A 17,275-nucleotide genomic window follows, 5' to 3' on the forward strand; every position below is an offset into this window, starting at 1 on the left:
TACAAAAGGATAGGTCATGATAACTTTTGATGATCTAGAGAAGGTAGAGGATGGCTTTGTATGGTGGAGAATCCCAGCAGACTAAGTGTTGAAGCATGGAATGCAGTTAGAAGAGAGAGAGACTGAGCAGCATAGCTGGTAGTTAAGAAGTTAAGAGCTGACCTTCAGGAAACAACCACACTATTGCTTTGTCTTGCCAGTGTTTGTCCGTCACATAACTATTTAGAGCTACAAAAGGTACATCACTGTGTTTCTTAATTTAGACCGTTTCCATAGCAATATAACTGTACAAGAAGCTGACAGCTAACAGCTGTATTTATGTATATAAGGACATTAAATGTCTTGTTTCTAAAGAGTTTGCAAATAAATATACCAGTTTTTATTAGTTTTACTAAAATTAAAAGCTTAGAGTTTTTTCTCGTGATAATTAAATATTTAACACACTCCTTGTGGTGATACAGTATATACAACTATCACACAGTAAAATGCAGGATTCTCCCTGATTATTTTATAATTATAATAATATAATAATAATAATAATAGTATAATAAGCTAGACATTCTGATACAGCAGAAATAAAATCATGTTAAAAAGAAAGAACAACCTCTGTCTAAGGTAATCAAAATGAAAATGATTTTAATCTAAAATCAACTGTACAAAATCACACACCATTAATTTAACCCTGTCATTACCTATTAAACAAAAATAGAGCCAATCAGAAAGAATTTTAGATAAACACAGTACACCCAAAAAAGAATAGACACTAATAAATATGTCTAACCCTACAATTTGAAGAAGGTCTTTCTGTTTACCATGACTACAGATTTGCAGACCAGAACAATAAGACTAAGATACCCATTTAATTAAATAAGTCAAATCAGCCCAAGTAAAGACAAAACTGACATAGTTTACCATTTTTAGAAAAAACAGATTTACAGGCTCAAACACCTACAACTTTAAATAATCAATCAGTAAATTCAACAAAATCCAAAATAATAATACATAATTTTAGCAAAATGAAGCCCAACTGGAAACGTTAATTGTTTTAGGCAGCATATTTTTTACAGTGAAACAACATCTAAGAATGAATTTACACATTTATAAACATGCATTTTAAACATATTAGTTGACAAATCCCGTTATATTTGTATCTGAAATTTACTTGATTTTCAAAAGAAATACTTTGGATTAAGAACAAGGTGACAGTAACATCTATCACCTTAATTTGTAGGGATTGAAATGTAAGTAACTGAAAAGAAAATGAATGCTCCAAACTTTCTGTCAATGACACACACACACACACACACACACACACACACACACACACACACACACACACACACACACACACACACACACACAAAGCCAAATTTATAGACTATCTAATGTAATGAAAATGGACAGAAAATAGAACATTGTCCTGCAATAACTATGTCTTACCAGCGGGGGCGCTAGATATGCTGTGGTGTCTTGTGTAGGTGAGGATAACGGAAGTGAGCTGTCAAAAGCCGGAAGAGAGCCGGATTAGCAAACTAGAATATCTCAAGACTGACAACAGATGGTTTTAATGCTTGGATGAAAGCTTGAAAGAGCCACAGTTAACAACAGATATCTCTGTTTGTCTGGTGAGCTGCATTAAAAGCGCGTCATTTGTTCTAGTTTGCTAAATTTGCGTATCTTTCGCGTTTGTCCGTTGACTAGCTAGCCATTTAATTAAGCAACTTCAGTTTTATTGTTATCTCTGAATACATTTATGTGAATTATCATTTAATAATTTCTTTACAAAACGGTCTTATTTTCAAATGGGATTTATTGACGCAGGAATGTTGTGTTTCACGACTTTACTCCCTAACAGTGCAACATTAGCAATGGGTGGCTAATACCGACTTTGTTGCTTTGCATTTGGTCCAGTGTACATGCTGTAAAATGTTATGTTTTCAGTTTTTTACTTAATGCAGGTTTGGATTTATATAATCCATGTTATTGTCTGAACGTGAATATAACATAAATAAGAGGAAAAAGTAATAATAATGTCAATTTCTACGTCACTAGACTGGAAAGTGTACAAAACAGCGTTTCAATAATAACTTCCTCTCCTGATAACGCAACTAAAAAGAAAGTTGAAAGCTTTAAATGTGACAATTTTCAAATATTTTAGTGTTTTTTAGTCAGAGTTTCTACAAAGTCTGGAGAAGTGTGGAATATGAATTCGTATTCCCCGATTTGATCTTTATTGTTGAAATGTTTCTGTGAATTTTTCATCATCCATACAGTTCATTTACAGTATGTGGTTTTTACAGGTTCCAGATTCAAAACCTATATAGAAATACTTGCCATGATTAACAGTGAAGTTTTGTTTGTCTTTTAAAAACTGGCTATATAATTTAGAAAAACTTTAGAAACATAGGTATAAAAACTAGAATTTTTGATATGAAAATGTGCATGTATCCTAATCAAATCAGATTTTCTTTATTGATCACTTTTGGCCACTTTTGTTTGTGATTTGTGAGTATTGTCAGATCTTAAAATTTGCAGTAGGAATGTCATATTTACCTGCGATGATATATTAGATTTTAATAGGTTTAATAGGTTCAAAATTCATACATTTTGGTACTTGAGAAAACAGTGAAACTTTCCTGGCTGTTCTAATGTAAGATCATTATTTAACAAAACCTACATAAGTTTGAACCCTCTAAGTTTATAATGTTTTTTATAAATGAGACTAATTTGAGTCAATCACTTTGAAATTTTGTTTAAACATAAATTAAATCGAATGGGACTGTTTGTCGTAGAAAAAAACTACCATGTCTTCTCATTTTATGTCTTAAGAAAACACTGGTAACACACAGAAAACACTGAGAAACATTAAGTGTTTTGGGATATCTCTTAAAATGCTTCAGTATGACTGAGCTTGAGACATTGCCACACAATATTTCATGTATGAAGAAAAAACCCCGACTATAGATGGATGTTTTCAAATGTTTTGTGCAGAACCTTTAGCTCAACACATCTCGGTTGAAATCAGCTGTGACGTTTTGTGACTTCAGCGCAAAGATCACGCCCTCAAGTCACCCTGGTTTGCTGCTTTCACTTATCTTCGGGAGAGAGAAGAAGGAGGAATATAAAACTAGAATTAACTAAAATAGCAGCAGAACCTTGAAGCTTTTTATTTAACTGGTAGTGAAACCGATTCTGGGTTTTAATCATGGCTATGAACAGACGGCATTCGTATACTCCCCGGGTGAGTAGGAAGGTCTACTAATGTTGAAAAATGACCTGTTTAACCCACTGGTGGATTTTTGACTTATTGTACTCGATTATTATTATACTATTTTAATATAAATCTAGGACAATCAATGAGTTTGTTGTACTCACCATGTAGCAGATGCTGGATTCATATCTGTATATTTTCTTCATCGCAGCAAAAAGTCATTCATTTCACCTGTTGAGACATTTAACCTGTTTGCAGACTCATAACTCGCTGTTGGGAATGATCTTACAATGTCCTGTGTTGGAGCGCCGAAATTAGAACCATTAAATGTTTCTGTTTGCCGCTTGAATTCACATGTCCCTGCAGCTCATATAAAGCCCGTCGTCTTTCCCCTTGACCGACTTTGTTGTCATAAGAGCCTCTTTGTGTGAGATGTTGCTGCTTTTTTAGGATGCTTGTCGTCGAAGGTCATATGACTGTGTGATGCCGTCTGTGTGCTCAGCACCCTCAGGACTCTTGTTGAATATTTGTAACTGTGACTGAGCTACAAAAAAAAAAATACAGATCTATCCTGACCATTTGCAGATGTTTCAAAGTTATAAATTCATTAAAAAAGGTATTGTTATTCATGCTCCTAATAAATCATCTCTGTCTGAACATATTAAACATGCAGAGCAAAGACAGGGGTCTAGTAATATTTGAACAAAAAAACAACACATTCTCTTGAATAGCTACTCTGCATGCTCACTCTGCTGTTTTTGTCTTATTTTCCACATTTCCATGGCTAATCAGCATTCTTCCCTCATATTTTCAACATTTTTCTCCTTGCCTGGATTTCCCACAACCCCTCAGCTGACCAGCCCATTGATCAGCAAAATGAGCAGCACAGGAACAGTGGAGAGTGTTAGACCTCCAAAGGTAGGTTGCTGTTTCAGAAACCATAAAGGAGGAAACATTCAGAGTTTCTTGGAAATCAAATACTTCCATTATTCCTTCAGATTGGCTCCTCAGTGGAGGTGACAGGTAAAGGCCAGCGGGGCACAGTTGCCTACATCGGTGCCACCCTCTTTGCCTCAGGTAAATGGGTCGGCATCATTCTGGATGAGCCCAAAGGAAAGAATGATGGCACCGTGCAAGGGAAGCGCTACTTCACCTGTGAGGAAAATCATGGGATATTTGTCAGGCCATCCCAGGTTAGTGATGGAAATGGGTTTAAATGTAATGTTTTAACATTACTCACCAGCAGGGGGCGTCTCCAGGAAGTTTAGTTAAGGTGGCCAGATAAGGACCACCTCTAATCCTGTGGTGGGCCAACAAAACTAAAAGCAGAATTTCAGGTTTGTCTGGTATTTTGCTGTGGCACAGCTTAGAAATTTAGATCAGATTTATATATATAAAAATGAAACTTCTTTTCTAAGACAAATGTGTGGTTAGTTTATTCGTTTTAAGTCTCGTTGAGCCAGAAATGACAGATTTGATATTTAGTACATGGCTTGTTTAGCTCCTGCACGATTTTTGGGTAGTTTTTTGTCTTTTAATACAGTAATTCTGTATTAAGGGGTTGAGAGTGAGGGACTTTAGAAAAGGACTGTGCAAACAAATACACAAGCATATTTAAATTAAAAAAATACATGTAAAATTATTAGAAGAAATAAATAGAAGAGACTGCTAGATATTTAAAAAAAAATTAGTACATTTTCTCCAATGTGTGCTTTTACATGTTTAACAGGTTTTCGGGAAAATCAAATTCTTTGATCTCATTTACAAACATGGATGACTTCTATCAGCATCAGTGATCAGACACAAATAACTGCTTCCTATTTTCCATCCTTATCATCCAACGTTTGACTCCTTCGTCTCTGTGCAGATCCAAGTCATCGAGGAGGGCTCCCCTGCCACATCACCAGAAACCCCCGAGTCCAGCTCGGCAAAGACGCTCAAACAAAAAGGTGAGAAACCACCACAGAGATCTTGAACAGCCACATTTGTGAAAAATCCGTGTCGGAAGCTCTAACAGTTGTCATTATTTCTTTTTCCAGACATTCCCGAGACTCCCAGAACAACAAAGCAGGTAATAAACTGTGCATACAAGTCTTTCCACCTTGTTTCTGTTTCCTGTTGAGTTTGTAGTAAGTTGAATGTTTACATTTTTGGAAAAATGATGTAAGGTTCAAATCTGAATTGTTACTAATTGAATGTTTTGCACCATAGGTTCATTTTTTGATTTTTCCCTGCTGTCTAGCTGAGCTATCAGCTTTCAGGTTGACTTCTCTTTCTGTTTTTCTCATTACTGTTTGCAGACACCAGCGAACATTAAGAAGGTATTGATGTTTAAATTCAGCACCTTTGCTTTGGCGTGACTCTTTGTATCTTTCTTCACTTGCACGGGACATAGAAGCACAACTTGTCAGTGACGCATTTTTAATTTTCACTGCATTTTTTTCCCCCACCTTTCTTTACGTTCATATTCTGGTTTCCGGTTCCTATTTACAACCAACCTTGGTTTAGAAACCAAACCTGCCATGATGTATCAATTCTTCACATTTCTGTCGCCTTTCTTGGGTTTTCCTGTCTGAATTCACATTTTACTCTTCCATTATCTAGAATCTAGAAGGCCACTATCCTTTCAGAGGGAGCTAAATGATGCATGCAGCAACTTGTGATCAGTTTGTTTTATTTAACAATAATTAATTTGCTTTTTACTTGCTTCTAATCTCTTATTGTGCTTCACTGCTGAATGTGTGCGTGCCTGTTTCCTTGCTTGTGGGTGTGTGTGAATCCATCCATTCCTTCTCCAACTCTCTTCCTGCTCCCCAGTCCTCTACCCGCCGCTCTGCAAAGGTGAGCTTCTTCAAAGCAGACAGAACAGCAGAGGTTATCGAGAACAATGTTGGTCAGTTGTTTTTACAGCAAATGTTTGCTGTAATGAATCAGGTGATGCATTTTTAGCCAGAAAAAAAAAATCAGGATTGCATGCCTATGGTTATTAAATATGCCTATAAAACTGTTATGCTGGTTTGACTGTGAGTATTTGATCATTTTAGACATTGTTTGTATTTTATACTTCTGGGTGCTTCTGTGTTATACAGCTACACCAAGTGGTCAATTAAATGTTAGCAAATTAGTCTCAAAGTACTTGTAGGTTCAACTCTTTACGGGTCAGCCACTACGATCATTCAGAATGACCAGACCGTGCAGTCCTTACCAGTGCAGACAGAGCGTCTGCATAGCGTAGCATGAAACTGGATAATTGTTGTGACATTTGATTAGCAGTTAGCGCTCGTACCACATAAATCTGTTGACATGTCCAAAAACATGGGTGGCAGATCAAATGATGAGTTCTGCAGTGTCTGTGTTGTGTAGCATGATGGGGGTTTTAGTTGGTACTTAAACAAGTTTGCATTAGCGCATTTCCCTTTAGGATAAATTCCTGTTCTAATTTTTCAAATATGCTGTTAGATAGAAAAAGATACATTTTTACATTATTTCTTTGTTTAAGGAAAACTGTGTGCAGCAAGTGAACAACTAACTGGTTTTCTTATCCAATCAGGAATAGGACTTTAATTAATGAATCAACGCCTTGATAATGATCAGAATATAAAAGGTGGCTGTACAGTGAGGTTCCCTTACTTAAACATGTCCTCTCATGCTCTGAAACGAAGTTAACTAGTTAACCTACACTCTAAGATTCCTTCCTAAAACACTTATTTTACCTTCGAACAACTGTGTGTGTTTTAAGTTGTCTGTGGGTAGCGATGATGAGTGTAATCTAACAGAGCAGGTTGCTATAACTACAAATAAAACTGTACCAGGATATATTTTGGCCTGTAACTGTTCAGTCCTAACAGTGTCTGTGATCATCTATGATAGTGGAGCACGCCATGTCTCACGCCTGCTACCTCCCTCCCCTCCCTCTTGATACGTCCCAGCCGCCTCAGACTGGCGCTCCGGGTACGCTGTTATGTCAGAGCACCTGACATGTCACCTCACAGGGGGGTGGGTGTGAAAACGAGTGCATTGTTTTTGTCCTACACTGGTGTACTGGAGTCTGTCAGAACTTGTGTTGGGAAGTAACATAGTTTTGTCCTGGTGGCAGCACGGCTTAAAGAAAATTCACTGAGTCCTTCCAGGATGCACGTTCACTGGGGCAGAAGATCTTCTTTGACACCTTGAATGTCTAGAATACCTTTCCCCTTTATCGTCATCTTCAACGCGTCTGTTTTTATCAACAGGCATCGCGTGAGAGCCTGTCGTCCTCTCTGTCTGGAGATGTCAGTGAGGTGAGCCTGTCCTCCCAGCAGGGGGCGCTGGGTGCGCCCGTTACACCTCAGCCGAGCGGATCTCCTGCAGCCCTGGCTCCTCCGGCCCCAGCTACTCCGAGCAAGGTAGGTCCGAGACCGTTGTGAAGAGCTGAGCCGCGTTCAATCTTTCCACATTTCATTTGTTTTTATTTCTCCATCCTGCTCATTGTGTTAATGTTTGTTGCATTTCATCCATGTAGTTATTTAACCAGGTGGAACCTGCCCTATCCAAACAGGTAGAGTTTTTTTATGGCTTCATGCATGCTAGCATGAGTTTTCTTACAAACCCAAAGGAAAATCTTACCCCGAGCAAAACTTCTGAAAGCATCTAAGAACTCCTTGCTGTGCATTTGCATTTAACTGTGAAGATGCATGGTTCTAGTTTCTGGGAAAACATCTACAGATCCCTCATTGCACTGTGATGTTTAAGAGGAAGGGATGTTCACAAGTTGAATAACTCACTTTGGTTTTTTTTATGGTGGGAATGTTCCTTAATCTCCTAAAATAAGATCTTTGTAAGGACAGTAAGTGAAGTCATTTTGCTTCCTTGTGTTGCCGACTCGTTTCTTTCTCAGGAGGAAGAGTCACTGCGAGCTCAAGTCAAGGACCTGGAGGAGAAGCTGGAGACTCTGAAGATAAAACGAACTGAGGATAAGGCCAAGCTGAAAGAACTGGAGAAACACAAGATCCAACTGGAGCAGCTGCAGGAGTGGAAGACCAAAATGCAGGAGCAGCAGGCAGAGTTGCAGAAGCAGCTCAAAGAGGCCAAAAAGGTGCTCAGAAAATAGTTTCAATGACTTATTTTACCTCATAACATTATCTAAAATGCCTTGCAAAAGAATTCACACCCCTTAAACTTTTTCAGGTTTTGTCACGTTGCCACTGATTTAGGTCGAACTTTGACCTGGTCGTTCTAAGGGATGAATATGTTTGATCTGAACCGTTTCGTTGTAGCTCTGGTTGTATGTTTTAGAGTCAGCGCCTTGTTGTAGGCCTGTATAGAGCACCTTCGATCTTTACCTCAACTCTGAGCAGCTTCCCTGACCATGCTGAAGAAAAGCCTCCCCACAGCATGATCCTGCCACCACCATGTGTCTCTTTGGGGATAGTGTGGTCACGGTGATGTGCAGAGTCCAGAGCACCTCCTTACTCTTGTTTGATGTCACTACATGGCTCGTAGCCAACTACTGATGGGATGTCTTCTGGTTTTACAATAGCTTTCTTCCATTAAGGCTGGATTTGTGGGGTGCGTTACTAATACTTACGCTGCCCTCAGATTCTCCCACTTGTGTTGAGGTTTTTCGTTGTCATGTGACATGGGGGGAAAAAGTGACCATTGGGGAAAAGTTCAAGTTAGCCGACTATATAATGTTGTAACTCATTGGATAACTGAAAAGCTGGTCTGTTTTTTGTGACCCTGCAGGAAGCCCGGGAGGCGCAGGAGGCCAAAGACCGCTACATGGAAGAGATGGCGGATACTGCAGACGCCATAGAAATGGCCACGCTGGACAAAGAGATGGCTGAAGAGCGAGCGGAGTCACTGCAGGTGGAGGTGGACTCGCTGAAAGAGAAAGTAGAGGAGCTCTCCATGGACCTGGAGATCCTGAGGCATGAGATTTCAGAGAAAGGTGTGAGATTAGAGAGGAGCAGCTCTGAGAGGACTTAGATCTACAAAGTGACTTTATTTTAATTCTGTGTCTCTTGTTTTCTAATGCAGGAACAGATGGAGCTGCCTCCAGTTATCAAGTCAAACAGCTGGAGGAGCAGAACGGCAGGTTGAAGGAGGCGTTGGTCAGGTAACGGCTATTAAAAGATCTCTTCAGGGGAGAAATAATCAGGTCTGACATGTTTAAGCTTTTCCTTTAGAGTGACTTGAATCAAAATGGATCTGACCAAAAAGTTAAGAAAATTATATTTCTGAATAAATAAGAACGGCTCTCCTGTTCTTAGGATGCGGGACCTGTCAGCCTCAGAGAAACTGGAACATGTGAAGCTGCAGAAGCACATGGAGAAGAAGAACACCGAGCTGGAGACTCTGAGGACTCAGAAGGAAAAACTGCAGGAAGAACTCAAACAGGCTGAATCCACCATTGATGAGCTGAAGGAGCAGGTAAATTAGAATATGCTTTTAGAGAGACGATGATTTCCCCGAGTCATGTACGGTGGAAAATTATAATTGTGTGAAAATTTACCAGGTTGATGCTGCTTTGGGTTCAGAGGAGATGGTGGAGACGTTGACTGAGAGGAACCTCGACCTGGAGGAGAAAGTCAGAGAGATGAGGGAGACGGTCACTGACTTGGTCGGTTCAGAAACTATGTTTTTGTTTTAACTATAGTCGGATCTTTTGTTGGATCAGTCAAGTAAATGCAGGTTCAGAACATATGAGAAGAAATCTGTCAGACTAGATTAATGCGCGAACCAGCAATTAACGTGTAATTAACACGGTCTTTCAAATTTAATCTGAGACAAAAAAGGTCTAAGTCTCTTATAAGGGGTAAATGGCAATGAATAGGAGATATATTTCAAAAGAATTTATTTTGAAATATAAAAGTCTTGCTCTTTTATATTAGGACTCACATTTACCAATAAAATGTGAAAAATGTTTAAAGGGTGGGAAGGCTTTCGAAAGGCACTGCATTACTGAGACTGTCAGCTTTAAGTAGGTGGGTTCTCACCGGGTACTCCGGCTTCCTCCCACAGTCCAAAGACATGCCTGTTAGGTTAACTGGTCACTCTAAATTGACCTTAGGTGTATGAGTGTGTGCATGGTTGTTTGTGTGTTGCCCTGCGATGGACTGGCGACCTGTCCAGGGTGTACCCCGCCTCTCGCCCATAGACTGCTGGAGATAGGCACCAGCTCCCCCGTGACCCACTATGGAATAAGCGGTAGAAAATGACTGACTGACTATAAAAGTCTTGCTCTTTTATATTAGGGTTATTACAAAGGGAAGATCCAAATGATTAAAAGGCTTAAAGCAGCGATTAAGGCTTTTAAAATAAAAATTTAGATATTTGGCAAAATGAGGGACTCAGTCTTCTTTAAGTTGGATTATTACTAGAAAATGTTTCATATTCCTTAGAAAATTCCTGATGAATCTAGACCAACATTCAACACAAATTAATTTGGACTTTCACAATAAATGCTCTTCAAAATAAGAGCCTAAATATTTCATAGGTTAGATTAGGGCGAAAGCAATTTCCTCATTACTAATGAAACTAAACCACAGGTGAACAAGAGATTAAATTGACCTTTTTAAAAGAAAGCGCAAAGAGATTCTTTGAAATAAAGGTTTTGCTTTTCTGTAGTTCAGTCATTAAAAAAACTAGACTCCAGATTTCTGATGATTTTAATAAGACCAAAGCTGATGTATGTTGGATGTAAAGAAGCATTGGAAAAAGGCTCTATGGTTTTGCAACGTAACAAGTAGCAGGTACCATAAAAAGTTGTTTTTTTCTTCTGGTTAATTTCTTTCTAAATTCATAGGAAGCCATCAATGAAATGAACGATGAGCTGCAGGAAAACGCCAGAGAGACAGAAATGGAGCTGAGGGAACAGGCGGACCTGAGCGTCGTGAAGGTTCGGGAGGCAGAAAAAAAGGTGGAAGCTGCTCAGGAGACCGTAGCCGACTACCAGCAGACCATCAACAAATACAGAGAGCTCACTGCCTCGCTTCAGGTGAGTGGAAACAGAGGACAGCTCGTCATAGTGGGTGTGATGCGAAGTGACGTGTTAACACTGAGCTTTTGTTTTGTAACTTAGGAAGCCAACAGGGAGCTGATCAGTCAGCAGAGTGCAAATACAGAACAAGCTCTGCAGCCAGCTGCAGAGCTGTTTGACTTCAAGATCAAGTTTGCCGAGACCAAAGCGTATGCAAAGGTTGGAGATCAGAGTGATCAATAATCTGAGGTTACCAGTGAATCAGATCTGAAATATACATCACTGTGTGTGTTCAGGCCATTGAGATGGAGCTGAGGAAAATGGAGGTGGCTCAAGCAAACAGACAGGTTTCCCTGCTCACCTCCTTCATGCCGGACTCCTTCCTCCGTCACGGTGGAGACCACGACTGTATTCTGGTGCTGCTGCTCATTCCCAGGCTCATCTGCAAGGTACAATGCAGCATGACGTCCAGGTAGATTGTTCTCGTTTTTTCTTCGCTTTGGTAACTCACTTACTCTCTTGTTTTAAGGCTGAACTGATCAGTAAACAGGCCCATGAGAAGTTCGACCTGAACGGCGGTCTGGTCCAGGGAACGCCGCTCAGAGGACCACCAGGAGAGCAGCGCAGCTTTGCTTCGGGACTCGTCTACTCCCTCGGCCTGCTGCAAGCCACCCTGCACAAATACGAGCGGTAAACACACGAGCCACTTCTCTAAGAAAATCTGTTTAACTTACAGCTCGTTAGCTTCAACGGTTTCTTGGTTTCTAGGGCTCTGAGCTCCTGCAGCGTGGAGGTTTTTAAACGCATGGGCACACTTCACTCCGAAATGAGCTTCCACGAGCGCTCGCTGGATTATTTCATCGACTTGCTGCATAAAGATCAACTCGATGAGACTGTTCAGGTGGAATCTCTGACTAAGGCGATCAAATACTATCAGGTAGGAGTCTGCCAACAATCTCCTGATCAAACAAACCTCCCTCATATTTAAAGATTCACAGGATTTTATCTAAAGCTTCTGAGAGGTCAGACCTGAGCTTGTTCAGTGAGCAGCCTTTTGAGTTTTGACTTCTGTAATAATGTGATGTTACTGTTTGGTGCTTGTTTAATTTAAAAATGCAAGGCACCCGATGACCACTAGATGTCCCTAATGATGTAGAAAAATCACTTTAAATACAATGTGACTCTTTTGTTCGAACCAAGAGGCACAACATAATATCATCGTGTGTGTGTGTGTGTGTGTGTGTGTGTGTGTGTGTGTGTGTTTGTGTGTGTGTGTGTGTGTGTGTGTGTGTGTGTGTGTGTGTGTGCGCAGATGATGGCGCCCAAGATGCCAACGGTCACAGAGTGAGAGTTAGGATTGTTTTTGTCAGATAAACAGAGGAGAATTAATACCTCAGATCCATTATTTCCAGTATCACACAGCTTTAATAAGCACAAACCAGTTTTATAGACTTTAAAATATCAAAAATATTCTTTTCAATTCAAATTCTATTGCAGCACCACCTTAAAAGCTATACTGGGCCTCTGTGTGATTATGGGTCAATTTGTCATTTTGTTCCAGCCTACTACTACTTGGTACCAATAAATAAACCATTTCATATCCATGCACTTAATCAGATTTTTTTTGTCCTGTAAATACTCTTGAAAATACTTAAATCTTGTATATAATTCAGTTTAACTTACAATATTTGTAAGGATTCTGGTTTTGATCCTCGTTTTGGCTATCCAACTGGTTTTGACATATAAATACATAAAACTCTAAACTATTATATTTATGTAAACCGTGTCTTTATTTGGTTTAGTACACAGGAAACAGTGGCACCCGGGTGTAATTTAAATATCCGACGTGTTAATGTTGCGTTGTTTTCCAGCAACTGTACGGCGTCCATTTGGCAGATCAGGATGAGGACTGCACAGTGCAGCTGGCTGATCACATTAAGGTATTTCCACTGCTCTCAGTGCATTCTAACTTCGTTTTAAGAATTACATTTTTTTATTTTATTTGGATTGACATTTTTTTTTTTTTTTTGTACCCAAAAAAGAAAGACAGAAAAATGCATTTATCTAGTAGTTTAATTGGTGAAACAGTGTTATTAAAGTGGTGCCCTCTCACCTCAGTTTACCCAGGGTGCCCTTGATTGTGTGGGGGTGGAGGTGGCTCGTCTGCGGGCGTTCCTGGCAGCAGGACAGGAAAGTTCAGGCCTCGCTGTCCTCCTGAAGGACCTCGACACTTCCTGCTCAGATATCAGACAGTTCTGCAAGAAGATCCGGCGCCGTATGCCTGGAACAGATGTAGCCGGAGTCCCTGCTGCTCTCAGCTTCGGGTCACAGGTGCAGAAATACGCAGGACAATGATCTGAAAGGGGATGTTCAGTCATTACTGATCCCCTGTTAAATGTATACAATAATAATAGATCCTAAAGATGTTTTTGATGCATTCTCATGTATCATCCACCAGGCGTCTGAGACGCTGACTGAGTGCAGGCGACAGCTGACCCGTGTGGTCGCAGTACTGCAGGAGGTGGCTGCAGCTGGGGCTCAGATGGTGGCTCCGCTGGCAGAACAGGAGGGCCTCAATGCTCTCAAACTGGAGGATGTTGCCTGCAAGGCCGTGGAGCAGGTAGTCGCATTCCTCTTTCTAAGCCTCGTCCATTAACTAGTTCCGTGTCAAAGTTTAAATGCAGAAAAATAATTTACAACTAAAAAGTGGTCGTTTCGTGTTCTTCTACCAAACTTAGACAAATAGTGTTAAAATGAGGTTTTTTTTCTCCAAGGTATATGGCTCCCAAGGAGTGAATGGCCCAGAGCTTCTGCGACAGTCCTGCAGCTCTGTCATTACAACCATGAACAAGATGGCTACAGCAATGCAGGAAGGAGAGTACGATGCTGAGAAACCACAAGGAAAGGTATGAGTCTGTTATTCTAAGTTAATGCAACATGTAAAGCATACGCTTGTTATCCATCCCGACCTTCATCCTCTGTCTTCAGACTCCACCAGTGGAGATGAGAGCCGCCACCGTCAGGGCTGAGATGACCGACGCAGAAGGTCTAGGAGTCAAACTAGAAGACAGAGAAACAGTCATTAAAGAGCTCAAGAAGTCCCTCAAGATCAAGGTGATAAAAAAATTCATGAGAACATGTTACTTTAAAATGTTCCCATAAGTCAGTGAGTAGGATAAAGCAAATATGTGGAAGAAAGTGCTCTAGTCAGACCAGTTCAAAACTGTCATTGTACATGACCCTGAACACACCATCCCCATGGTGGAACATGGTAGCGGTGGCATCATGCTGTGGAGATGCTTTTCTCCAGGAGGGACAGAGACTCTGGTTAGTGTTGATATTAAGATGGATGAAGCTACAGGACAATCCTGGAAGAAAACCTGTTGGAGGCTGAAAAAGATTTGAGTCCGGGGTGGAGGTTCAGCTTCCAGCAGGACAGCACCACCAAACATACAGCCAGAGCTACAGAGGATAGGATTAGATCAAAGCATTTCCATTTAAAGTCCAGACCTGAGTTTGAGCTATTTTGTAAAGAAGGAGTCATAAATACAGGCTCTAGATGTACGAAGCTGGTGGAGAAAAGTGGAAAAATATTGCCTCAGGGGGGCTGCAAAATAACAGATGTGAATGTCTTTGTTTGAAGGGTGAGGAGCTCAGTGAAGCCAACGTCCGCCTCAGCCTCTTGGAGAAGAAGCTGGACACCTCCACCAAAGATGCAGACGAACGTGTTGAGAAGATTCAGACCAAACTCGATGAGAGCCTCGCCCTGCTGAAGAAGAAAGAAAAGTATGGAAGATTTGAATTTGGCTGCAGATTTTCCAATTTCTTTTGCATGTCTAACGTTTTCTGATGACGCTTCTTCACTCCTCTGTCTGCAGGGAGTTTGAGGAGACGATGGATGCTCTGCAGGCGGATATTGACCAGCTGGAGGCAGAAAAGGCCGAGCTGAAACAACGCATCCACAGTCAGTCAAAGATGACGATTGAAGGCCTGAAAGCCCCACCGGGTTCAGGAATCGCCTCCATCGTTCAGGGATCTGCAGGAGGCGAGTTTTTGTTCTATGTGTCCTTTTTTTTCAAAATCTGAAACAGGAAGTATAATTTATTTGACAGTATGTCCAATTTAACCATAAGAAAAAGAAACCAGCAACTGTCTACTAAAGTCAGTGACGGGGAAGATTAAACGTAGGAAATATGAGATTAAACAGTTTAAGCGTTTCTTTTCTCTTTACTCCAGCAGGTTCGCCTCCATCCATGGCAGGGCCAACGCAAGTGGTGGACTCGCCTCTCCTCCGACAGCAGGTTGAGGTCCAGAGACTCGGCATTAAGAACCTGAAGAATGAAAACAACAGGCTCAAGGTAAACTCAATTTAAGTTGCCATCTTGGTGTTAAACTGTGTTAGCGTTTGGTGTAATAAGACTCTGCATATGTGACTGACAGGCAGAGAAGATGAAGGCTCAGCTGGCATCCCTGCCTCCACTTTGCCCTCCAAAACTCCCACAAGTGTCTAAAGAAAGCTCCACGCCTCCAGAGGGACTGAACACGGGGATCTACCGCAGGACCGACCAGCTGCTGGCCACTCTGCTCAAGCTGAGTGCAGAAGTTAAGGTGGTGGACATCACAGGGAAGACAGCAGGTGTGTTTTCATGCGTTTCCTTTATACCCCAGTGTGTCACATTCAAGCACATTTATGTAGGTTCTGGAGGTCATTCAATAGACCAACACAAATTAGTGCTTCATTGTAATTGGAGCAAAAATAATACATGGTTGACAAATAAAAATCGAAACAGTGTGGCGTGCAGTTAAATTCACCCCCATTTACTGATACCCCAAAGCATGATGCCGTCACCACCGTGTTTCACCATGGGGGGAACGATGTGTTCAGGGTGATGTTCAGTGTTAGTTTTCCACCACACATCATGTGGGCCAAAAAAGTTCAGTTTTGGCCTCATGTGAGCAGAGACCCGTCTTCCACGTGTTTGCTGTGTTTCCCAAACGTTGAAGGGGAACTTCACAGGACACCTGAGACTAAAGCACAAAGATGGACTGTGTTTACTAATTAGTTGATTTCCAAAGACATGTGGTGGAACTGGAGTCTCTTAAGGGTTATCAAGAGCAAAGAAGGCTAACAAAATACATGTACACCCCACACCTTTTTAGATCATTTGTAAGGAAAAACTTAAAATTGAAAACTATTTTCTGCTACATAAAATACATAGAAATGTGTGATTCTGAAAGGTCAAGGTGTAAATACATTTACAGGGCTCTAGATGCATGTGTGCTTCCTTTATTGAACTGGGTCAAATTTTCTTTCCCCGTCTCCCAGTCAGTGCCAGCGCCCAGCTGCTGGAGCAGACGGCTCGTCTGAAGAATCTCAAGGACGCCCTGGACAAACTTCAGGTCCCTCTTGTACTTCAAACTGTAATGCTCATGTCTTATCCAAGATAGAAACGTCTCCAGTAATAAAAACCTGATGTTTCAGGGTGAGGTGGCTGAACATGTGGTTTCAAACCAGCCAGGAGCAAAGGCTTCCTCTGACTTCGCCACATTCCCAGTGTCCTCCTTCATTAAGGTACAACCACACAGTAAATGCTTTTTGAAAACGATTTCCTTCCTGTACATCTGGATTAAACACCGTACTGTTTTGGAAATGGTTTGTTTTTTGTTTTTTTCCTCAGGCTAAGGAAGAGAAGCAAGGAGGAACTGTTTTCGTGGGTCGTGTTGCCATCCCGTGCACCCGCGGCCAGGAGCAGGTCCACCGCCTCATCCTGTCGCAGCAGCAGCTGCAGCAAGTGCACAATCTCCTCATGGTCTAAAATCCGCTCCCATTCCCACCAAACACCTCTATTTAACATTGTTGTCTCTTTTCAATACTACACTCAGGAATCTGTGTCCTGTTAATCTGTCAGCACTAATAACTCTTTCATAATTTAATGCCAGAATGTCACATTATGAAGATGTATTCATTTAAACTTTGAAGCTTTGTCACCTCGTTAAATTTGACAAAAGTCAACTTTAACCTTTGTACGAATACATTTGTATTTGTAGCGATTCTGAAAATAAAACATTTCACTTGAACTTTGTCGTACTTTTTTTTTTTAAAC

At 40.8% G+C, this 17,275-nt stretch overlaps 1 protein-coding gene across 7 annotated transcripts; it reads left to right on the forward strand.

Moving 5' to 3' along the window:
- Positions 1 to 1,490: 1,490 nt before the first annotated feature.
- Positions 1,491 to 17,246, forward strand: LOC124880899 (dynactin subunit 1-like). 7 transcript variants are annotated; one of them, XM_047386302.1, is made up of 32 exons: positions 1,491 to 1,625; positions 4,064 to 4,129; positions 4,210 to 4,404; positions 5,079 to 5,160; positions 5,251 to 5,282; positions 5,512 to 5,532; positions 6,029 to 6,052; positions 7,082 to 7,162; positions 7,444 to 7,596; positions 7,713 to 7,748; positions 8,088 to 8,285; positions 8,936 to 9,140; positions 9,230 to 9,308; positions 9,463 to 9,622; positions 9,708 to 9,812; positions 10,998 to 11,189; positions 11,274 to 11,390; positions 11,468 to 11,620; positions 11,701 to 11,861; positions 11,940 to 12,108; positions 13,043 to 13,111; positions 13,290 to 13,502; positions 13,630 to 13,791; positions 13,946 to 14,077; positions 14,160 to 14,285; positions 14,815 to 14,957; positions 15,050 to 15,216; positions 15,408 to 15,529; positions 15,612 to 15,807; positions 16,498 to 16,571; positions 16,654 to 16,743; positions 16,850 to 17,246. In XM_047386302.1, the coding sequence occupies exons 2-32, from the start codon at positions 4,088 to 4,090 to the stop codon at positions 16,985 to 16,987; spliced, it is 3,837 nt and encodes a 1,278-aa protein (XP_047242258.1). In that variant the 5' UTR covers positions 1,491 to 1,625; positions 4,064 to 4,087; the 3' UTR covers positions 16,988 to 17,246. The 7 variants fall into 7 exon arrangements, with proteins under 7 accessions (XP_047242258.1, XP_047242260.1, XP_047242261.1 ...); XM_047386304.1 differs by having other exon boundaries at positions 15,411 to 15,529; XM_047386305.1 differs by lacking the exon at positions 7,713 to 7,748.
- The last annotated feature ends 29 nt before the right edge of the window (positions 17,247 to 17,275 follow it).

This window comes from Girardinichthys multiradiatus, chromosome 14, assembly GCF_021462225.1.
Source record: "Girardinichthys multiradiatus isolate DD_20200921_A chromosome 14, DD_fGirMul_XY1, whole genome shotgun sequence".
NCBI classification, from domain to species: Eukaryota; Metazoa; Chordata; class Actinopteri; order Cyprinodontiformes; family Goodeidae; genus Girardinichthys; species Girardinichthys multiradiatus.